Source organism: Corvus cornix, chromosome 1A, assembly GCF_000738735.6.
Source record: "Corvus cornix cornix isolate S_Up_H32 chromosome 1A, ASM73873v5, whole genome shotgun sequence".
Lineage (NCBI taxonomy): Eukaryota > Metazoa > Chordata > Aves > Passeriformes > Corvidae > Corvus > Corvus cornix.
The window spans coordinates 11,476,276-11,500,065 of record NC_047057.1 but is presented as its reverse complement, the minus strand read 5'-3'; the positions used below and the strand labels follow the sequence as shown (position 1 = coordinate 11,500,065).

General features: G+C 36.3%; 1 protein-coding gene across 3 annotated transcripts in view; it reads left to right on the top strand.

Moving 5' to 3' along the window:
• PTPN12 (protein tyrosine phosphatase non-receptor type 12) overlaps nucleotides 1-23,790 on the top strand; it is a 70,645-nt gene that overhangs the window by 30,331 nt on the left and 16,524 nt on the right. For all 3 annotated transcript variants that reach the window (XM_039570372.1, XM_039570371.1, XM_039570370.1), the window contains exons 2-11: nucleotides 1,940-2,048; nucleotides 5,167-5,243; nucleotides 6,253-6,348; nucleotides 7,369-7,407; nucleotides 8,134-8,205; nucleotides 9,631-9,690; nucleotides 12,211-12,353; nucleotides 13,743-13,809; nucleotides 14,379-14,456; nucleotides 14,547-14,645. In XM_039570372.1, coding sequence (XP_039426306.1) covers nucleotides 1,940-2,048; nucleotides 5,167-5,243; nucleotides 6,253-6,348; nucleotides 7,369-7,407; nucleotides 8,134-8,205; nucleotides 9,631-9,690; nucleotides 12,211-12,353; nucleotides 13,743-13,809; nucleotides 14,379-14,456; nucleotides 14,547-14,645 — 840 coding nt within the window. The remainder of the gene's footprint in view (nucleotides 1-1,939; nucleotides 2,049-5,166; nucleotides 5,244-6,252; nucleotides 6,349-7,368; nucleotides 7,408-8,133; nucleotides 8,206-9,630; nucleotides 9,691-12,210; nucleotides 12,354-13,742; nucleotides 13,810-14,378; nucleotides 14,457-14,546; nucleotides 14,646-23,790) is intronic.

Sequence of the window (23,790 nt, the reverse complement as noted above, 5' to 3'; positions counted from 1 at the left end):
TGCAAAGATGAGTGTAATCTGCAATGGGGGCTTCCAGGAACTGTTTGTGTCTTTTTAGGAATTGAATCTTCCTGTTCCTCACTGTAGCAGTGCTTTCAGATTAAATATTTATAGTTTCATCACTGTGTGGTCGGAGACTTACTATCACACCTCCAGATATTTACTGTTTTTCTTCATTGACTAATACTGCAAGCTTCTCAAAAATTCATTTTAAGAAAAAAAAAGTTGCAGGCCAGTTCTGTTGCTCTTTTTAGTGTTCAGTGATTTAATCTGTGATGAAGTCCTTGCAGAAGACAAAAAAATTGAAAACTGGTACTACTTGATTTGCTTTGGTTTTGGTGTTGGTTTTTTTTTTTTTCAAACCTGCCATTTGTTTTTGCCCTGCAAATGTCACTTTTCTGGTTTATTAGATGTGTATTATTCAATTAAATTAATGACATGTTTTATCCACTTTTGCATAGGTAATTTGATTTTTTTTTTTTACGATAGCCATATAAATTTCATGAAAATGTTTTTTGCTATGTAAGAGAGATGCTAAGTTTTATGTGATTTTCTTCTTGGGGTTGAGAGTGGGACTAGGACAATTTTGGACCTAATATGCATATTTAGTCACCTCATTTGCATAGTAAATTAGGAGGAATTATTGGAGGGCTTGAGTTGCCAAAACATGTTTTTAATTGAAGTGTGCAGTGAGTGTCCCAAGTGTTTTCTTCTTGAATTCTTCTAAAGATACTAAAACTGGCTTTTCAAACAGATGATCATTTTTATGATACCCTTCTGCCTGTACATTGTTGCATAGTCAGTGACAAACAAGATTTACATTTTTAACTGACAAAAAACCTCTCCCATTGTCTCCCTTCCCCAAAAGAGCACAAATCGTGAATGTTTTGAGTCTTCACGTGTATAATGATGCATTGGATATAGAGGGAGGGAAACATGAAGAATGTCTTATCTTTCTATCTGAGCAGAACACCCCTCACTGGAGATGCTAAACTTGCTTGAAGCTACTTTCAATCTTCGTCTTGATAGTCTTATGCACCCCCACCATGTCAGTGTTGATAGAACGGCTGGGTTTGCAACCACCAGAGTTAAATTTCTGAGTTCTTTAATGTTCCTTTTTAAATCTGGATGTCTACACAGTCTAAAATAACAAGAACTGCTGGCTCCTCTTGTATTTATTTTTTTCAATGAGAACTTTTCCTCCTCAGTTTTAAGGTTGCAGATGCCTAACTTATTTGGGATGATAAAAGCTGTATTCCTCTTTTTATTTCCTAGGTCACTGGAAGGCAGGGGCTGGTTTTTATTATTAGAGGTTTTGACTTGCTCACATTTCTAAGATTTGAAAAAGATGGAGGGGGGAAAAATGACATATTGTTGTGAATACAGCAGACCTCCTGTCACTCATCTTAACTGTGAATAGCTTGTGCCTGAGAGATGGGGACATTCTTTCTTTGAGCTTGAAACTCAGCAGGAGTTGGGTGTTAGGAGTTGGCACCAGTTACATGTAAGATTTTGGTTTCTGTTCAGTTGTCAGCGCTGGAAGCCATGTGCCTCAGAGCCAAGTGCCAGCTGTTTGTGAGCCAGCCCATGCTGTGCTCTTCCTCCAGGTATCCCGAGATGTTTCTATTTCTCACAGGTATTGTTATGCAGTTCTTACTCCACAACAGGGCAATGTGTGATCTAAGTAAAATATGGCCATAGTCCATGCTGGTGCTGTAGTCTTTTCCAAAGTTCCATGTTTCATGATGCATAGAGCTGGCATCAACTTGGGTATAAACTGTGCTAAAAGTACTGGATAATTAGATGTTTAAACTTCATTGTAGTGAGTATCGTAAAAGAGAAGAAATTTTTTTCCTAGTAATCATCTTCATCAATGAAACGAATACCTTGTGATGTTTATCTTGAGGCTTGAAAATATAACGTAAATCTTTTATTTCAGAGGTTAAGAAGATTATCAACAAAATACAGAACAGAGAAGATCTACCCAACAGCCACTGGAGAAAAAGAAGAAAATGTTAAAAAGAATAGATACAAGGATATATTGCCATGTAAGTCTGATTTACATGTTAATAGAAGACAAAGGAAAGGGCTTGTTATTTTCCATGTATTTTGAATTTTACTTTTTAGTTATTACTGAAAGGCAAAATTGGAGATAATTTGCTGAAAGATGACGTTCTTAAAATTTTTATTTTTAACTTGGAAGGCAAAGTGACTGAATATTCTTATATTTTATCAGGAGAGGTATCACCTGAAGGTAAATATGTTGTGGTTCTGAAGCAGTATCAAGCCAACACTTTCATTTTAGCTCAGAATAGTTGAGAACTTTACTAGATGCTTAAATGTATGTTTTCCGTAGGAGCATGTTATTCTTGGTAGAAAACAAATGTCAGCATAAACTCTAGGTGAAATTTTAAGGAGGCTTAGGGAACCTGGTTTAAAGTAAAATAGATATTTTTTGCCTATTTGTATCTTGAAAATCGTTTTGGAGAACTTTCAGGGCTGGATTAGCTTTGGTTTCTATTTTGCTAGAGTCCAAATGAAATTCTTTTTAATGTGTGGACACAGAAAGCAAGACTCAGAGCACAATTTAGATTTTAAACCCACCAACATGTGGATACAACAGATCAGTGATCTGAAATTACAAGACTGTCTGTTACACACTCACTTTGTGTAGCTCCTGAGGCCACTTATTTCAGAAGCTCTCACTGCGCTTCTTGATCTGAAGAGCTGACAGTGAGATTAAAGGGTAGTCTTCTGACAAATGCCACTTCTCTTATCCCAGAAGGTCAGCAACAGGTACATTTTACTCTGCTTATTAGCTGGGAGGAAATGTTTGATAGTGAAAGAGAGTGAAAAAGAGAGAGGAAGTTGTTATTGTCATCTGATTAACAGTGTCCTGGCATTTTGGTAGATCATGAACAAAATAGCAAAATCTTGGTAGCACGCGGGCTGAGTTGGTGAGACAGTAGCACTGCAGCAGTGAATGGCTGCAACTATAGCAGTAGATGAGCATATCTGTCATCTGCATGGAAATAAGAGCTGAGTCACTGGGATCTGGAAGGGAACGAAGCTCACAGTGGGGAATTGAGAGAACTTCAAAGCCGAGATGGAGGAAAATTGAAGGCATATTTTCAGTTCAAGTGAATGTCTCAAACATCCAAAGGCTCTGGCAATGAAGTGATGGGAGACCAGCTTGAAATGAAAAGAAGCAGGAGAAAGGCAAAGTATCATTGCCTATCTCTTGTAAATCCAGGAAAGAATGTACATTTGTAACTTAATCAGAGATTAGTGCTGTATTTATCAGAAATTGTTACTGCTTCCAGAGAGATCAGTACCTCAGCACTAACTCAACACTGGCTTCAGAGTAGAAGATGCATGTTCCCATTGCAGTTTACTAAGCCATCCTAAATGGTAGTTAAATGCAACATGGTGTTAACTGGTCACCTGAAGAACTGATCAGTTATTGTGAACTGAGCCTTTAAGTTATATAATAATATCCAAGCACGTAGAAGCTGGGAACAGCAGTGGATATTTTTGGGAGAATTCTACTCCAGACCTTGAACTCTGTAGCAGATGAGCTGTGGAACACAGAGACAGGATGGCAATGTTGACATTTGGAAGCTGCTCTAGAATTTTGGATCTAATGTGCTGGGAATATAAGATCCCTCATTAGCCTGCTCGTTTAATTAGTCTGTTCTGCCACTTAAAAGCAGTTTTTAGTATAAAGTCTTATGACACCATTACATGCTTAGAGAGTGTTCTTGCTTTTACAATCTATGTATCAGAGTGTAACACAGTGCAATGTGTTTTAAGGCTTTTTCTAGGCCTGTATATGAGTGTGCTGTCTTTAGATTTGTGATCTAAAAGTATCGTAATTTACACTTGTGCTTTTTTAAGAAGCATTATGTGGTAACACAAATTTTTTTTTGCATGTTATGAGGACTGGCAGAAAAATTTCATCACTTTGCAAACTTTTTGGAAGAACTTTCTGAATAGAAATAACTTAGCATTTGCTTCTTGTGGGCGTGGTTCCCTGTTTTATTATCGATGATGTTTTGACAAAACAAAAAACCCAACTAACCATATTTGTTCTTTTGAAATATATTTGTTCTTTGTCATTTTCTTGAATTTAGGTCTAATCAAAGGCTTAGCAGCTGTTCTGTGGTTGAGGAATTGACCCTGGGAGCAGAAAGTAACAAATTGCTTGAGAAGCTGCTGTTTCTACAGATAATTCTGTTGCCCCATTTAAAGATAATTTCTTTTCTGATATGGATTTTCAACTAGAAGAGCCTCTATTGCAGAATAGCTTTAACAATTTTTATATGATAGCTAGTAAGTTTTCTTATCAACAAGAGCTGGAAGGACTGGCAAACCTGCCAACCACCTACACCATTTTAGTAACAGTCAAGTTGTTGTTGTATTAAAGAAGCAGGGTTTTTTTTAATGCTAAAAAGAATACCAAAATGTTTAGTTTATTCTGTCAACAAGTAATAAAGCTATTTTTATATTACTGAGGATTTTAGTCTCCAAAGATCTGCTGTTTTTATTAGAAGCTTTCTCTGAGACAGTCAGTAATGTTTGAGGCAGAAACTTGACATGTCCAAAACCCCCTAAATGAAGGAATCTGCTGCTTCCTAGTTCAGAAGTGCTGCAGCAATGAGCCTAGCCCAGTGTTTAGGGGATAGGGGTCAGTCTGTGCCTGAGCAATAAACCCTGGTACCTGTTTCCTGATGCAATATCTGATGGAGTGCTCCTTGGCAGAGACTTTGAGAGCTCCCAGCTGCTTTAACTGTGCACTGGTGTTTTATGCTTTCTGCTTTCCCTAAGTGTGCCTTAATTCTGACCACCATGATCTGTGTTAATGTTGTATAACTGCAGTTTTGATGGCTTCTGGTTAATTGCATTTTGCGTCTTTGTAATGAATTGCTCTTGGAACTCCAGGAGGTGGTATCCTGTGAACTTGAGCATCCGAAGCACATAGCAGTAGGAGCTACTCTGCTTTTCTCTACCTGACTTGGTTTACCCACAAATCAAATGTACTGACTTGCTTGTGTGACCTATCTTTGGGAAATGTTCTTTAATGTACTATATATATTATATTTACTGTTATATACTGATTTACATGTGTTGTAATCCTTTTTCAAATAAGTTATTTTTTTTTTTAAGTTGATCACAGCCGAGTTAAACTGACCTTAAAAACTCCCCCACAAGATTCAGACTACATCAATGCAAACTTTATTAAGGTATGTCGTACAAGTTTAAAACAGTTCTTCAGTTCTTTTTAAGCTTTTATTTCATGTCAGGGCAGTTTTAATATTATAGTCTAACATAAGACTTGAAAGCTGTGAGGGAAGATATGCTTTTATTATGACTTGAATAAATTTGCAAACATGATGCCATTTATAACACAATCTTTAAAGCTTTGATTTTACTTATAAGTGGAAATATAATGTAAAATACTTCATTTTAAAGTGGCAGGTGAGCAAATCGGAGCTTTATACCATAGGAAAATTCAGATGCAGTTGTTTTAACAGGTGATGTTTTTAGGGACCATAAATGAGGTGTTTGACAAACTGTGTATGTTACTACACATTTTGCTCTGTTCATGGAAGAAGCATGGCAATGGAATTATATCTAACATTCTTAAAGAGAAGCCGGAATTTGACTAAAAGCCTGTTACAGTTTTGTTTCAAAGTATTTAGGTCTTGAGCTGTCTTTGTAGCTTTACTCTGATGCTGCTTCTACACAGTATTTATTTTTCAGAAACAGGTGTTCCTGTAAATCTTCCTGCGTGAACATTTAGCTTGAAAAGCTGAATATTGAAGTACTGAACATTTATATAAAACAATTTTTTAAAGTCTGTGTTTTTGAAATGTATTACAGGGAGGGAGGAACTTAAAATTTGTTCAAGAGAATGCCCTTTTGCAGAAAGATTTTTAATTTTTCATCACTGAATGTTAGAGTAACAAAGAAAATGCAGACTTAAAGAGAATCTTCAGAATCTGAACATACAGAAACTTATTTCCTGTGACAGCTTCTGGCAGTGCTGTAGCTGTTGTAATCTTGGGCTCCCCTGAGATCACCAGCAGAATTCCCACTAATGTAATTAGGACTCGTTTCGTATTCACCCCTCCTGTTGTATATAAAAAAAAAGAAATTCTAATTTTACACGATTATAACCCCAAACCTTTTTTTATTCAGTGCAGATAAATGTTCTTTATAAACATTAATGGTTCCTTTCTGCAATGCCAGGGAGTACATGGGCCAAAAGCATATGTTGCTACCCAGGGACCGCTGGCCAATACAGTCATAGACTTCTGGAGGATGATATGGGAATATAACGTTGCTGTAAGTACCTATAGAAAAATTCAGTGTTACCTTATTTCATGGCACTATGACTGTGTATTTTTTGCCTGAGCTGGCTATTATTATCAAAATATTGATAGTGATTTAGATTATTTTCTTCCTAGGTCTTGCTTTTTGTAGTTAAATAGCATTAATATTATTTATTCATTTTAATAATGTTAATTCAAAGTAATAATTTTATTGAATGAATGTTAAGTCCTTCATATTTATGAATAGGTTCTTGCTTGGTTACATTTCTCCTGTAGGAGACCTTACAATTCTGACTTAATGTGGACTGACCTAATCAAATACAGAAGCAGCATGTGAAACAAGAAAAAACCTCAAACCACCTACCTTTTTTATGCAGATTTTGGGTTACTTATTGGTTTTAATATTCTACATCTGTTTAAACAGCTTTTGTCAGGAAGTAGCGCTTAAATACTTGTGGAAATTGGACATGTTTGACAAATTATTAGTGAAATTTTTTTGGAGGGGTGGTTTGACACTTGAATCATGGTTACTTACAGTAACAAATATCTCACCCATTGGTGCATTTTTATTGTGCTACTCATGCTTTCTGAAATAGTTGCACCTAAGAAATTTGATTGATGGTTGGGTTTTGGGGGAGGGGGGTTGTTAATATTTTATGCACTCTATGTCACTTTAAGCAAATATAGCTATGTTTCTTTCAGCTGGCAAATGGTTCTCTATTTTTATGAGTTAAGAATTTACAGTCAGACTGAATAAATAAGGTATTTATACAGGATTGCAGTGAATTTGAATTAAGCAGCCTTAAAGTGTTGTACTAGTGATGTAGATTTTGTGAAGGATAAAACTCGTTTACAGTTTTAGAATTAAAAGAGCGTGTGTATGCAGGAAAGAAAATATTATTAATAATTAGTCTCTTCCATAGTAACCACTTAAAGTATATCATTATCTGCCTGATAAAGCATGTGGTGAAGTGTAGGTGTAAGTTACATATCTAAAAACATCTAACTTGGAGCATCATTTTTTTCTTTTCAGATAATTGTAATGGCCTGTCGAGAATTTGAAATGGGAAGGGTATGTGTCCTAAATACAAGAATAAATGAGCTTTGTCCATATGGGGCAAGAGCTGTGAAGCTTCCTATGCCAAATCCATAACTGTAATAATAATATGCCCGATGAAGTGGGAATGCATGTCGTTACATTTCTGTACATAGGAAATAGTGCATGAGACTGCATTTTTTTGCCCCTTTTGTAGGGTTACATGATTATTTAGGTGTCATCTTAGTGGAATATGTGTTTGTGTACAGAACTGTACCAAAGGTTTGTTTCTAACCATGTCACTGTGGAAAAAGAGTGTCTTGCTCTTCGTGGGATGTATGCCAACTATGAAAATCCTGAGTCCTTCAGAATTTCCTGTCAATTGATACAGCTGCAAAAACAATTTTTTAAAAAATCTCTCTTCTTTATTCTTATGACCTTAGAAGGAAATCCAGAACTGTGAATTTCCAGCTTTCACAAAAACTAAGCTTTCTTTGCTCCCCTCTGTATGATGATTATGCATATGTACAGGCAGACATGAAGTCCACATCCTAATTTACAAAGTGTCTTTTGCCTGTATGTATGTTGGTTGTTTGCAGTCTTGGTTTTGTTTTTCTTTTGTTATCCAAGAGAAAAATTATTTTACTCTCTTAAAAGAAGTTCAGAATAAGGCATTCAGGGTTGTGATTTTGTCTGCTCTCCTTCTATTAATCATCTTTCAGTACCATGCATGAATTAAATTAGGAATCTTTACTTTAACAGAAAAAATGTGAGCGTTACTGGCCTCTGTATGGAGAAGCAGCTGTAACTTTTGGACCATTTCGTGTTTCTTGTGTAAGTATAAAGCTTTATAAATTAATTTTCAAGTATTTAGTGGGTTTGTAACTTAAATGTTCAACGAACTGTTTGTAGTGGGCTTTTTAATTGTTCAGTACTAAATTTTACACAAGGACTCTCAAAGGAACGTGCATATCTAACCAGTGTGGTTTTTTGAATCCTCCACGATAGTTTTGTTTTTTTAAAGAAGGGAACCTGTGTCCCTTGGTCTTGTATCTTTTTATGTATTATTTCTTGAGCTTTATATGACGTAGTCTTGAATGTCTGTACTATACTCAAGAAATTAAAGTCTTGTGCAGTTGTTTTTTCTGTTATGTCTTGTGCGTTCTGAATGCAATGAAAGTAACACTGGAATAGGTTATTTTTATTAATTAGCATGAAGTATTTTTAGGTGTTCAGAAAGAGCTAACATGCCTGCTTATTCAGCTTTAATACTACTTTGAAATAGTCTAACAAGAATTAAGTACACTTCATCTTGTCAGGAAAAGATATACTAGCAAATTTTCATCTATAAAGATTCTGAGTAACCTTTTCATACTGTAAGTTGAAAATACCTCCTCCTTGTGATATTGGTGAAAGGGTTTTGTGTGTTTGTTGTAATTGACTTCTTAGCTACAGCTGAGAATGTATTCCCTTTAGGTACCCTGGTGTATGTGGGCTGCATTGCTTTGAAACCTGCAAAGTGTTGCAATTGTTGATGGGAAATGGTAAATTCCCAGTAGGAGATAGAAACACATTAAAGCGTATATGCAGTCTCCTAAATTCTCTGTGGGAAACTGTAATGCCAAGCTTTTAAAGGCATCTTCAAATTCTGATATTAATGATATTTAAAGTACAATAATATTGTTTGATGTCTGCAGTATAAATTTTCCTTGGTATTCCAAAGGAAGACTTGAAAATTCTGTGAGCTAGAAGCTAGGTTTTTTGGCCACAACCAAGATAATCAGTGGTTCTTTCAGATGCACCCTTAATTGAAAAAAAAGGAAAAGGAAAATAAAGGAGAGATCACAGGATAGAGTGGTAAGAGGTTGAAGTTTATACAGCAAAAGTGTTATAGAGGGATGGCTGTGAAAGGCAATCTGTAAATTAAAATTAAGGAGAAATAAAGCAAAATAGGTACTTAGAAATATTTTTACATGGTTTATGGATGACTTTGGAGCACACAAAACATTAATTTCAAAACTCACATTTTAAAGTAGAATTAAGACGTTTTGCACATCTTGTGAAGCAAGCTAATTTGCTGGTGTGGTGATCAGTGTTTTGATTGCCTCTCTCTTGAGGAAATCATAAATACAAAACCAGTGAATTAAAAAAAGACACCTGAGCTTAAAGTTTAAAGCTTAAAGTTTTAGTTATATCCTGTGTGTTGCATATTGATTTTTAATTTTTTTTCCCAATGTATTACTGTTTTCTCATGCTTAGGAAGCTGAGCAAGCAAGAACAGATTACTTCATTAGAACATTATTACTTGAATTTCAAAATGTAAGTACACAGTCACTTCTGGTCTCATCTTCAATGGCTGCTCAAAGGTCTTTAAAATGATACAGTGTCAGAAACTCAAGAAAATATCTTCACTTTTTTAGGTGCTGATTATGTATGTAAATGATAAAATATGACAAATGAGAAAGTTGTGTTAAAATCTTAGTATATAAAGGAGGAATAGCAAAACCCTTTGCCTTTTATCTATGTTCTTATTTACCCAAATGCCTTAAGCTTTTCTTATAAACTTGCACTGAAATGCCAGATGTCAAATGTCAGACCTCATTTGAATGAAGAGCAGCTACCACTAAATACAAACTGGAGAGCCCTCCTGCAAAAACATGAAGCACGACAGTCTATTTTACAGAATACCTGTCATTTTAATTGGCAACCTGCATTAATAAATGATTTATTACAGGTTAGTCTCATTTGTGGTTATGTTTTCTTTAGCAAAGCTTTGTTCCAGTTCAACAACAGATATCACAACAGTTATGACAACTGCTTAATCATGAGGGGAGTAACCTTGGGGAATAATTTTTGTCTGCAGTATTTTGCTAGGAATGCATGAACTTAATCAGTTTGTTTCTGTTAGTGTGTCCTGAATGCTCATAACTGACTGGGCTGGGAGACTGTTCAGATAACAGAAATTCTGTGTAGTAACCAGGGTTTGTGACATTTTTTTGACATGGTGTACTTCAAAACAGAACAGGATACCAAAAACCCCAAACCAGAAGCTGCCTTCCTTTTATACCTCAGTGTTGTATGAACTAGATACACCAGAAGCTAACTGATGTATATTGTGCTTGCCTATCCTATAGATGAAAATGCCATTTGGCTATTGACTTTGGGGGGTTCTGTCCCGATTAGATGCCTCTGTACTGCTTAAAAACTGAGCAGCAACAAAAACCTATGGTTTGTGCTGAACTTCTGATCTTAGCAAGGAAACAGAAGTTTGTTCCTATGATAAACAATTTAACTGAAAGGGTTAACAAGATGTGTTGATATTTAAAATGTGCATCTGATAAAGTGGCTTTTCTTCAGATTTAAGTAGCAGATTTGCTTGAGGATTCCTGTAAAATTAATTACAGACTTTCAGCTTACTTTGAAGAATTCTAAGTGTAGCCTTGCGCTGGGGAGGAAAAAGTGTATTTGTGGTATAAAGTAATATCTTTTAAAGTTTGCTTTCAGGCTTTCCAGAATAATTATGTTTTGTCACTTCTGTAGCATTTGTGGTGGATTATCATACAAAAAAGAACTATGCAAAAGAATTAAAAATTTCCGTAAATCTACAAAGTTATTTTAGTTTGTAGAAGGAAAACCAGTTTGACTGAAACTTGATTATTTTCAAGAAAGAGCTTTGGTTTTTTAGCTTTATAATTGACAGTAGAAAAAAGAACTATAAAGGCTCTTTTAAATTTTTGATTTTCATGTAAGAAAGCAAATCCTTTTTTTCCCCTGACCATTCTGCTAATGTGAAAAATCACTGGTCTTTTTAAAAGTTGTTAAGTGAAATTTCTTGGTGGACCTTAATAGCCAGCTGTAACTCTTCCTTTTTACTGATGACCTTGGTTTTACATAATCATCTAGATTTTAAAATTTGTGCTTTCTTAGGCTGTGTTTTCTCTTGTTTTAGCTAGCTATGGTGTTTCCACAGAGCGGGGAAAAGTCAAGCATCAAAAATAGATCACTTTCCATGCTCAAGAGGCCTGCTATGTTGCTTCTCACGTAACTAAACAGAAGGTAGTGTAGGTCTTGAAACCCATAGACTGTAATGTGGATCAAAAACTTCATGCTCTCCAGTACATTACTTGGAGGGGTATACTGGAACCCAGGGGTGTGACACCAGCATGGAAAGGTGCAGTAGAGCTAGCTCCTGGTTCTGCTGGTAGCTGCAGATGCTTTGGATAATGACGAAAGAGAGGATTTTCAGGGATTCAGGTAGCTGAGTAACTAAGCTGTTCTAAAGCTTGCTTCTTACCTTGCCTTTAGTCCTATTGTAGCTCCTGTTACTAGAATAAAAGTGTACCTTTTGTTGCAAGTGTGATCTGTATTTAGATAAGGTCTCGATTATTTCTGTTGTTTTCTTAGTTCCCTCTGTGAGCCTGTGCACATGCTTTATTTTGTAATGTGACAACACCTTCGCCCCCATTTTTTTCCCCTCAATTTAAGTTACTGAAGTACAAATAGAAAAAGAAAGATCACATGAAAGATTCTTTCTCCCTTTCTAAGTTGTAGCTGTAAGGGCGTGGAATCTTTTCATATGGTGCAGCCTTGTGGGTCCTTTAACCCATATAGTAATGAGGGGCTTCTGAACTGTCCCATAGGGCATCTTCTTATGCATTAGCAGCACTTCAAATACGACTTCAGAATTTCTCTTCTATTTTTTGATGTGGTATAAGCTGTAAGGTTTGTTATTCCAGTAAATGACTTTGCTTGTCAAAGTGAAGGTTCATAGCACTACTTCTTTGGTACAAATTCAAATATGTGTTATCATTAACACCTTTCTCCTTGCTTCTCCCTTAGGAGACTCGTAGTGTCTATCAATTTCATTATGTTAACTGGCCTGACCACGATGTCCCTTCATCTTTTGATTCTATTCTGGATATGATCAGCTTGATGAGAGAATACCAGGAACATGAAGATGTTCCTATTTGCATACACTGCAGGTATAAAATATATTTATCTTTTAAATTTTAAACATTTTCATTTTTTGAAGTCTAGACTTTTGTTATGTGGTGCACTAGTTTTGATTCTAAATCAGAATTTATTTACTTTAGTAAAAAAAATTCTCATGTCAAAACTTAATTCAAAATTGTACAGGATTCATTTTCTTAAAACTGATGCCACAGTGAAATTTTGCTTCTACTTCAGTTTAAGACAGAGTGTCAATCAGAAAAGAATGAGCCTTTGAAAGGGAACCCATTTTGTGGTTAAGATGTAAATCCTCGTGAGGACAAAACAGACTTTGAAGATTATTGCAAATCATCTTGGGAGTAAAGGCTCCATTCTCAATAGGAGAGACAATGTAACACATGCATCACTAAGAACTCTATCTTCTAATATGACAAAAAAGATCTTTAATGAGCAGGCTGTAGTTTCCAGTTGGGAAGTCTTCACTTCTGAACAACAGTTTCATCCTTGACCTGAAATTTGGCTAACAGAGCTGTTGAAACTGAACTACCATGAAAACATTTTGGTGAATTGACAGTTTCTGACAATTTATCTGGAAATCTTGCCTATTGCTTTTAATGCTTTTTAAAGCAGCAAAGTTCATGTATTATGTCAGGAAAAATTGAATTCAGATTTGTAAGTCAGGGCATGTTAAATTCATGGGGCTCATTAACTCTTTAGAGCTTAGTTATTCTCTTCAAGGGCTGCATTCTTTTTTAGAGTTGTCACTTTTAAATGAGGTCTGAAACCAAAACTGATTTAGCACTGAAATCTATTTCACTTTGTCCTGTTCTTTTTGAATGTCAATATAATTGTAAGTGTTGATTCTTTGCAACAGTGTAATTGTAATCTAATAAATATGCATGAATTATAACTCTGCATGTGTAAAATAGAAGAATTCATACAATTAGGGAAAGTAAGATAGTTTGCTGTCACTGTTAAACTTTCAGATGTATGTTTTTTAGCTAAAAAGCAGAAAATACAGATGTGATACTAAATCAGAAAAATGTGCCAAGTCTTTAAATGGATTCTGTTCTGCCATTTTATATCATTTACCATTAAACTTGGAGAAGACCACACCTGATGAAGCAGTAATAACTGGGAATAGTGGGACAAAAGAAAGAGGCAATAAAATTGTCAGCATCGAAGCATCTTTCATGACTGCAGTTCCAAATGGCTATGAAAACTTGCATTAAAAAATTTGATGCTGCATTTTGCACTGCTGGTTTTTTATTTTTAAGACACTAGTGTCAGGCCGAGTTAAATTAAAATGATATTTGAGGGATTTGGATAATTTTTTTGATGTGGACTCTTGAAATTTAAGGCTTATAGTGTTTTTTAATAAGTTTAAATAATATCTAACACCTAGCTGTTTATGTTCATAGTGCAGGGTGTGGAAGAACGGGAGCCATCTGTGCCATAGATTATACATGGAATTTGCTTAAAGCTGGGGTAAGGAATACTAAAAGAAGTTTTATGACAATCTGTAATTTCATAACAATGATTGATTGAACTTCCGAGTGTTCTAAAATATGAAATGTTTAAGACATTCTGGAACTCTCTTGACAGGTTGGATGTTTCGTTTCATTGCATTCATGCTTTAGTATGAATTTACTTTCCTTTGACAGCAAGTTTTTACCTAAAAAGGTTGCTATAAAATTCTAATTTTTAAAAAATATATTTCAATATAAATTGATTTTTGAATCCAACTTTCTCAGTCTCTCTGATTTATCGTGCAGTTCAGATTTAAAGGGATAACTTAATCTGGGATTTTTAGGTTATGAAGCATCGTTAATGTTGCAGTGTCATATTAATGACATTGGATGTCTCATTTTAAAAATACTTGAAATGCTCTCATCTAGTCTAAATCAAATGTCAATTTGAGTTGCTTTAAAAAAAAATTAAATAGTTGCAGATTAGCTTTACCTATAAAAGTTAGACTTATTTTTTGAAGCTTAACAGCTTTTGTATTGTTGTTCTGACAGTTATGTCATTGTAATTAATTTGCTTCTGTATTTCAGAAAATACCTGAAGAATTCAATGTATTTAATTTAATACAGGAAATGAGGACACAGAGGCATTCTGCAGTGCAGACAAAGGTATAGTTTGTTTTAAAATGAATGTGATAATATATCATTATTCTTTGTAAAGATCTGGTGCATTAATTTTTATCTGGTACCTTCTTATAGGAGCAGTATGAACTTGTCCATCGAGCCATAGCACAACTGTTTGAAAAGCAACTGCAAAAATATGAAAGTTGTGCAGACTGGAAGATTGCAGATGGAGTGGTAGGTGTCTTTTCCATATGTAGCTGTTAGCTTCTGATGAAAATTCTCCTATGAAGTTGTTTTTAAAGTGTTCACTGGTGTGATCTTATTAAGTTGTCATGTTTTTTAAAGTACTGCTTGCATTGAAATAGATTAGGAGAGAGAAAAATAAGTTTAAAATGCCTTTGTCAGGAAGCTTCATGCTCTACCCTTTTAACAAAGGAGAAGAAAATGGAAAAAATATTCTTCATTGGTGTTCACAGTATTTGAGGACTTTTCTGTCTTTTTGTCCTTCTTTAAATTTCATGTCCCCTATAGGTTTTTTCTCTTTTTTTATGTTTAGATATATTTTCTTGGCTGTTGCTGGCTGCTGTGTGAAAAATGGCTTTTTGGATTAATATATTCTTTCTCTTCCACAGTCCAGAACTCTGTACCACCCTTTGTCCCTGGGTTGTGTTTTGTTTGTTCAGTGATTTTCAGTCCCTTCAGTACCTAATTGGTGTAGATTCTGTAGCTCTCTAGAGGGAGTATGAGTGGTATCTTCAGGACTCTTTGAAATATCTGGAAGCAATTTTAAATGTGCTTTTATTAATAAGCATCCCATTTATTTCAGGGATTTAGCTGTCCTGTACTGTGCTTTCTAGGAAGTCTAGAATGTATTCAATTCTTGGATTAAAGGCATCCACCCTTCTGCTAACTCCTAAGAATTTATATCAGTTCATGAAGTACTTATGAGGTCTTTAGTCATGACAAGAAGCCTGTTGACTAAATGCAATATGGAAAGGGCAGGCTGCTTTTATTTGTTACAGGTTTGATTAAGCTGATTGTGATTTTTTTTTTTTTTTTCCTGAGAAATGAGCATGAAAGGGTTTGGAATATGCAGATTGATCAGCTTTGTACAGAAGTAATTTCTAATTACTTTAGTTTTGATCATAAAATAATAGGTAGATTAGTCTACTGGATCTTCTGGTTATTTGACTTAAATCTGACCTGTGTCTGTGCTCTTATATAGAATCAAAAAAATCTCCTATTTATTTATTCCTATTACTATACATACTAAATTACTTACCTATTCCAGAACATGAGTAAGGCTGTGGCATCATATCTTGATACTATGTCTGTAGCAAGGGCAATGCTGTCTTTAGCACAGCTTGAGAGATTTGCTGACTAATAAAACAAGACCAAAAAGAAAATGGATAGGTAATGTACATGGGGGTGAGAGAGGGATAAATCCCGGCTCTGAAAAGGCACTGATGGAGTGTGAGTTTTGAGTTTTACTTGGAGATGATCTTGGTTTATGATCAACAAGTTGTAAAGGAAATTGCATTTTGGCAGTTACTTGGAAACTGGTAAGTGCAGAGAATGTAATGTCCTTGTGTGGGTACCTTGCAGCTTGGCTACTGACTGCATGTCAACTCTGCTTATCTCAAAAGCATGTTACAGAATTTGAACATTAAGCAGCTGGACGAGGATCAAAGGTGTTGGAAGGCTCCATCTAAAGAACAGCCAGACTGAGAAAAAATGGCTGAAGTTAGATAGAGCAGAGGCTGAGTAACAATGGAAAACTGATTCCTATTAATGTTTTCTAAGGGATACCAGGGACACCTGAAAGACTTAATAAAAAAGTGACATTTGTATAAAAAATGCAACATGAAACTGCAGAGCTTCTTGCAGCTTGAAAGCCTGTATCTTTGAGATGAATATCTCACCACCTTGGAATCTTCTTCCATGAATTTCACTAACTTCTGACCTATGAAATTCCAGAGTTGCAATCTGTTGGAAAACATTCTGGGGAAGGATCCTTGTATGCCTGCTCTGATCTTATTCTTCCCTGGAAGTTCCCTTTTGGTCACTGCTGGAAGCAGAGCAAAGTAAATCTTTGTCTGACTAGGCACAGCCCATTTTGTGTTGGGAAATGATGCTTCTTCCTATTGTTGCTTGAATAATTCTGCAGGAAGGTTGAGGGAAGAAAGTCTCATAGGTGAAGAGTTTCTGTATCTAAAAATGTGGTACTTAAATTTGCTACTCTCCATTTGTTAGAAAATTTGCCTGCAAGGAGTTAACTGGTATAGGCTTAGCTTCTGTTTCAAATATATAAGGGAAACCTCACATGTCCAGTTAAATATTTTCTCGTAGTTTTAACCTGATTCTCAAAACTTTGAAGCTCACTTGAGACAGTGTTTTTGTTACTCTGACAAAGCTCCCTTTTTGCCTCCAGGGGTGTTATGTAGCACCTGTCGTATATAATGTCTGAATTTCTCCAGAAATGTTCTAGTTTGTTTTCTTTTAAAAAAACAGACAAACATTCTGGGATTCATCTTGGTTAAAAAACTAATTCTGAGGCAGGAAGTTTTCAAAAAAACTTTATTAAATACAATGTAATATTCAAAGGCTCCTTCACAGGTGTTATTCTGCCTGCAGATGCTACAGCAACTATGAAATCTTCATAATGTGAATGGTTTAATTATGTCCAGTGAAAACAATTCCAAATAAAATTCATGTGCCTATGTTGGATATATTACTATTTGTTAAGCAGAAGATGCTACTGGGCTGAAGAGGAAATGTGTCATTTATTTTGTTTTGATAATATTGTGAAGAGCTGGAGTGCTCTGTAGGGTTGGTTTCATGGTTTTGTTTCCCAATTGCTGTTCTCATTTCAAGCAGTGTTTGAAATGGGTTGAGTTCCAGAGGCTCTGTGAGCAGGGCTTGCCAGTAAGATCCCAGTAAAAGGTTAATCTGATGGGCAGCAAGTGGCAGTATTCATGGGGAAGTAGCTCAGACACAATCCTGAACGTGTGTTCCTGTGAACTTGCCAGCTTTGCCTTGACTGGAACAATACTGTAAAAAGTCAACAGCAAGGCATGCAGTGTTTGAAAACAGACTTATGACAGGGTTAGAATTTCCACTAGGATTTGATAGTTTCGAAACCATGTAAAAAATGCATACATGATGTGCTTTAATGTAGTAAATGTATATTCTTACCATATAGTTACACATATTGTGAATGTGTAGAACTACAAATGTCTCAAATAATACTAAGTATTTAAATGAAATGAAATAAGAAAAGCTCTGCTCACATACCAATACTTTTCTACAGTACCCCACAGCAGCTAAATTCAGGGTGAAGAATTGCTGCTCAAGAGCCATTTTTTTGTGATAAGAAAAGAATTCAGATGCTAAATTTGATAATCAGAACTATTCCCCTCCCCCACTTAAGTACTTTCAAGTTACCAAAGAAATTGGAACAGAGTCTTGGATTGAAGCCCTTCCTACTGAAATTCTTGACCATATTGTCATGTATTTCAAGTCAGTAGCTGTGCTTCTCACCATCATTGGCTTTGTTAGTACTGCTATGAAAATATTACACTTGGTGTTGTGTTTGGAAGCTTTGAAATATATGTGAGATCATTAGTCTTGGTCATCTGATAAGATATCAGTCAGATTTGTATCAGTAAAATATTTCATGAGTTATTTGAGAAGGTTCTTCATGAGCTGAAGTGAACTGTAGCTGTCTTGGAAAGTCTGAATCATATGGAATTTCATCAAGTTGGATGTTCTGTTTGGGAGTCAGAAAAAGAAAATTGTTTAAAAGACAAACAACCAAGTTCACTATCTCTTCAAAAATATTTCTTGTTGAATTTTGTCTCTTGACAGTACCAAGCATGTTACAGGACTGCAAGTCCTTGTTTTGCCCTTATCCATGAGTAGGAGCTTGTGTTAATAAACACTTTCTCCAAAATCTGGCACTGCTAGTACTCTCCAGTACCTCTTCCATTTCGTGCTGTAAAAGTGACAGAGTTCTGTTGCTGTGGTTGACTGCACTTTTAGAAGTCATGGAGGAATCAGCTGCTGTAAGAAGAATATTGTTATTTGAAACATTAATGGTTTAGAAACTGTAATTGAAAAGACTTTGCTGTTCATATTCTCTTTGCTGTTTGGCAGTTTGGAAGGATATTTTTTGTCATCACAGCATTCTAAAAAATCCTATATTTCTTCTGAGATATTTATCTTGTTTCCTCTGTTGGAATGTTTTATTTGATCTGAGTCACTTGAGTGCATCATTTCAATCTGAAGTATTTCTTTTTTTATCCACTGATGCTCAGTGATTCCCATGCAGCTTTATGATAAGGGCAAAAAAGATGCCTCAATTCCTTTTAAGGGAAAACATGAGATTACTTCTGCAGGAGTCTTTGCAGTAAATTTGCCAATATTTTACCAGTACAGAAAGCTTCTGAATGACATTAAATATTTCTACTGTGAGTTCCAAAAGAAAATGATAATTGCAGTTCCTGGGCAAAAGGTTTTGAATGGTAGGCAGTGTCTGTGAAATCTCAGTCTAAGACTATGATCCTCTATTTGCTTGAAGTTAGTGACAACTCTGTTTGGTGATTGAGCCAGTGGAGGAAGCAGGTGGGGGAAGACCCACCCTTGGGACCTGATAGCACAGTTTGGGTTACCTTAGCAAGCTGGATTCAGACACTGCATCTGCCATGAGAATTCCTTGTTTCTCTGCATTGCTACGTGAACGTAAATTGCTCTGCATTTTAGTAGACATGGGGTGATCTACAGTTCAAGGTATTTGAGTTTATGGTCTTGTCATTTGTTAATGTAGTCTTTCATAGGTAGATATGCACACGTGTCTACGTATGTGCAATTTAACAGAATACCTAGAAATTCCGAACTATGAGCATTTTCACTTGATCTCAGTTGCTACTCCCTCAGGGGAGTAACTCCAAGGAAGTTGAACTGTTGAGCATTTGACGTGTAGAGACACAAAGGCTGGGGAAAGATCCTATTCTTTTGTTTACCCACATTGCAGTGAGAAGCCTGCCACAGTAGGATAGTTGTCTTCTGGGAGAAAGCAGGGTGCTACATGGAACACTTTGTGAACTGCACACGTGTGAATCCATTTTTAAAACATTATTCTGTATGATGACCCCTGAGAACTACGTATGTTGTCCTGGTTTGTCTAAGCTGATACTTTTAAAAATTGTGCTCTGCCTGAGAATGCAACATCTGTCTAGAGAAGCAAGGGAGTGTTGACTGATGTTGATAAGCTGTGCTTAGGAAGGCTGTGGAAGGCTTTTTCTTAATACCGCCATCTGCTCTTCTCAACAGATGCAGTCATCCCAGTGAGATACCCTATATTCGCTTTCAGAGCTGAGCTTCCTCGTTTCTGCTCCATGCTAGTTTTTCTGCGTGTTTGCCTATTCACTTATTTTGATATATGACAGGGAAATCTGTGAGTTGGTGTCACTCAAGGGTGATAAATACTCAAAATACTGGTTATTCCCTATTTCTTGTAACACAGAACTGAGAACAAGTAACAGGGAATGACTTCTCTAAAAGTAAACAAAGCCTTCACAGAAACATCAATCCATTGAGCTAATTAAGGAAAGTAGCAAAATACTTTTTCTTTTTTTTTGGTGACAATAATTCCTGTAATCATTCTTGCTCTTCATTCAGTGTAACTAAGTGAATGGATCTGGAGTTTAACCTGATGCACAAGTGAAAACTTTTGAATACCTCTCTGCCTGAAGCCTTCCCTGTTGTACAAAGTTGGGGTAACCACTGGCTTTTCTGGTGTTAAATTTAAAAGTACCATTTTATGTGTGCAGGTTTTCTTGTTGGGTTTTGTTTGTTTGGGGGTTTAACTTTTTTTTTTCCCCCAAGGAATTGTAAACTCTGTGATTGTATATGCCTTGGACATTTAAGTTTATATAAATTTTTGAAAGGATTATACATATGTTTTATTACCAGTAGTAAAAATGGCAGTGCGTTTTCAGCTACTTCTGCCTGTCTCAACTAGAAACAGCTTCTTACTCTATACATGGAGTTTTAAAAAGCTTTGACATATGTTAGCTTCTTTAATAAGCTTTTTCTTCTGCCTGTGAGAAAAGCATATCTCAGGAAACATTCTGTTCACAAACACTTCACATTACAAACATAGAAGGACAGAGATGCAGCTGCTGGTTTGTTTTCTGGACAAGTTAGTCTAGAGCCAACAGGCACACCCTTTCCCTTGCCAATACCCTTTAGAAAACTGAATGCATAAATAAGAAATGTGTTCCTGAAAACTTCTGTGCTGGTAGAACTGAACTTGGGAGACTTTTCTGATCTGTTGTAGGATGGAGAAGGTGGTGAGGGGGAGGAACTCCTGTGGAGTCTCCCTCTTTCTGGTGTCTTTCTGCTTTATGAAACTGGGATGTGCTGTGGTGCTGAAGTAAGGCCAGCAGCTCGCTCTGTTCTCAAGGTGCGGTTCTTTAGGATGCATTCGTTTCTAGCTTTGGTTGTTAGTACTTATGAATAAGGGGAGCCTTTTTAGTACAATACCAATGCATTTAGTGCTATCCATAGTAAAGAATACATATGGGAGAAATTCAGTTTGCATTGCACAACTTGGGGATGTGGGAAGGAACACAACACAGCCATTGAGCATGAAACAGAGTTTATTGTTGAATACTGGGAGCCTCAGCATCTTTGGCACCAGCCTTCAAAATGGTCCTCTGCCTAATGTCCATGTTTGTTAAGGGCAAAATGATCCATATTGTCACCCATTACCTGATGTCAAAAAGTAGAAAATTGCTTTTTTCACATATTTGAGAGGAGACTGGGTTGGAAGTTCATGCCCCATGGTAATGTTTCCTGTGCTGGGAACCTCAAAGCTGGATGCAAACCATTGCAGACATACTAATTTTTTTTAAAAAAACAACCCACATTCATGTTTTTCCCCAGTCAGTAGCTGTATCCAAAGCAGCGTGGGCAGCAGGTGAAGGGAGGTGATTCTGCCCCTCTACTCCATGCCTGTGAGACCCCACCTTGGGTACTGTATCTAGCTTTGGGGCCCCCAGCACAGGAAGGACATGGACCTGTTGGAGCAAGACCAGAGGAGGGACACAGAGTGAGCAGAGCACGAACAGGTCTCCTATGAAGACAGACTGAGAGAGTTGTGATTGTTCAGCCTGGAGAAAAGAAGGCTCCACGGGGACCTTACTGTGACCTTGCAGTACTTAAAGGGGGCTTATAAGAAAGATGGGGACAGACTGTTTAGCAGGGCCTGTTGCAGTAAGACAGAGGGTTATGGTTCTAAATTAAAAGAGGGTACAGGCAGACTAGATGGAACGAAGAAATGTTTTATGATGAGGGTGATGAAACACTGGAACAGGTTGCCCAGAGAGGCTGTAGATGCCCCCATCCTGGCATTCCTGACAACATTCAAGGCCAGCTTGGACAGGGCTATGAGTAACTTGATCTTTTTAAAGATGTCCCTGCTTATTGCGTGGAGGTGTGGACTAAATGGCCTTTGAAGGTCCCTTCCAACAAAAACCATTCTATGATTCTATGAAAACCAACCAACCTTGATTGACTGCAGTGGGAGCTTCAGTTGTGTTCATTTAAATGAGAGTGGCTTTTATCTGCTGATTGAATCTTACACCAAAAAACCCCTGATAGTTACAGCTAGTGGTCAGCAGGACAATGACGTCCCTGTGCAATTTCCCTCAAAGGGCTAACACAATCCGTTCATTAAGGAACAATAGGGTATTTCTGCTGGAGTACTTGTGCAATATTATATTTGACAGCAAGTCAATGGGGGCAGCTAGGGAAAAACAGTAAGAAAGATCAAAAAGATTTAATTTTTTTCTTCACAGGTAAAGCTCCACTTAGTACACTGAGGAATAGGATTTGATAATAGAGTCTTCACAGTAGCCAACAGTGGTATGGTAACTTTTAAGACAAGTAATGGAAATTTAAAACATATAACTAATTAATCTAAATTTAAGTGAGGTTAGTTAACTGTTGAGGCAACTTATAGTTTATCTTCCAAAGCAAAAATTGTTCACTGCTTTCAAATGCAGCTGTCTGTCTGAAGCAGAAATTTAACAGGGAATTCCCTTTTGTTCTGTAAGACTGAAGGTCAGTCTCTGTCACCAGTCTCAGCAGGTAGGCTGGCAGATAGCAGACCCTATTCCTGAGCGTAATACTGTGCTTTGAAATGTATTACACCGATTTGGGATGTTTGCTGTTCTTTTTAACATTGCTTTTCAAAAGAGAACTCCTGCAAGAAAAGCCTTTAGGTAAAATAAACATTAAAGTTAAGATAACACTAAGCTCCTCCTTGATTTTGTTGGGTCTTTGGCTGTGGCACACGTTTGGAAATGGTATGTCAGCTTTAGACTGGTGCATGTTCTGGTTTGATTTTTCCTTATTTTTGCTGAGTGGCTGGGATGTAGTTAAATACTGTTCATAGCCACTCTCGGGGTACTGTGTTTTAGATTTGTGGTGAAAAAAGTGCTGATTGTTGTTTGTAACTAATGCTGCAGCTATTGCTGAACCATGTTTCAGGAACTGGCAAAGGCCCACCTGTGAAAGGTTATGAGTGATTGCTTTAGCATTGCCTGTTTGATTTCTTTTTATCTCCTCCCACTTTTCCTTTGCCTGCTAAACAATTTTGTCTTGACCCACGAGTTTTCCTGCAGTTCCTCTTTCCCTTCCAGGGTTGGGGTGGAGAAATGAGTGTGAGAGTGGCTTTGTGGGGCTTAGCTGCCTGCCAGGGCTAACCCACAACAATATTTTACATGTATATACATGTAAGTGTGTATGGATTTATAAATACATGCATATATAAAATGTATCTTTTATATTTATGGTCCTAAAGTGAAATTAAAATCTATATGCTTTGCTGAGTAAATTAAACTTTCTTGTACACAAATGGGAGATTATTTGAAAGTATTTTAGATTGATGCATTAGGTGACAAGTGGGTAAGATCCTTTTCATTTTCTTACTATGCTGTAGATTAGTCTTATCTTCGTTGGAGTGATTGTACAAGTAAAAATAATCAGACTGACTGGAAAATAAATGCTTTATTATCCAATTATTTAATTATTCAACATGACTAATTGGGAAGGTGTATGAGAGCTTGCTCTGCTAAAGAAAGATCAGTTTTTGAGTATTTTCTGTAATGGATTGTTCAATGGAAAGCAGACAGAAATCTTCAGTCAGAAAAATTTGAAGTTGGATACACAAGATTAAAAAAAAAATCTGTGCATTTTAGAAGAGTTTTGAAAGTGATCTCTAGATGATAGCCAAAAATAGGTCATATTGTTATATATTATTGCAAAGTGTCATTACAGATCTTTGGGCCTTACAGTTCAAATATAGTATGTA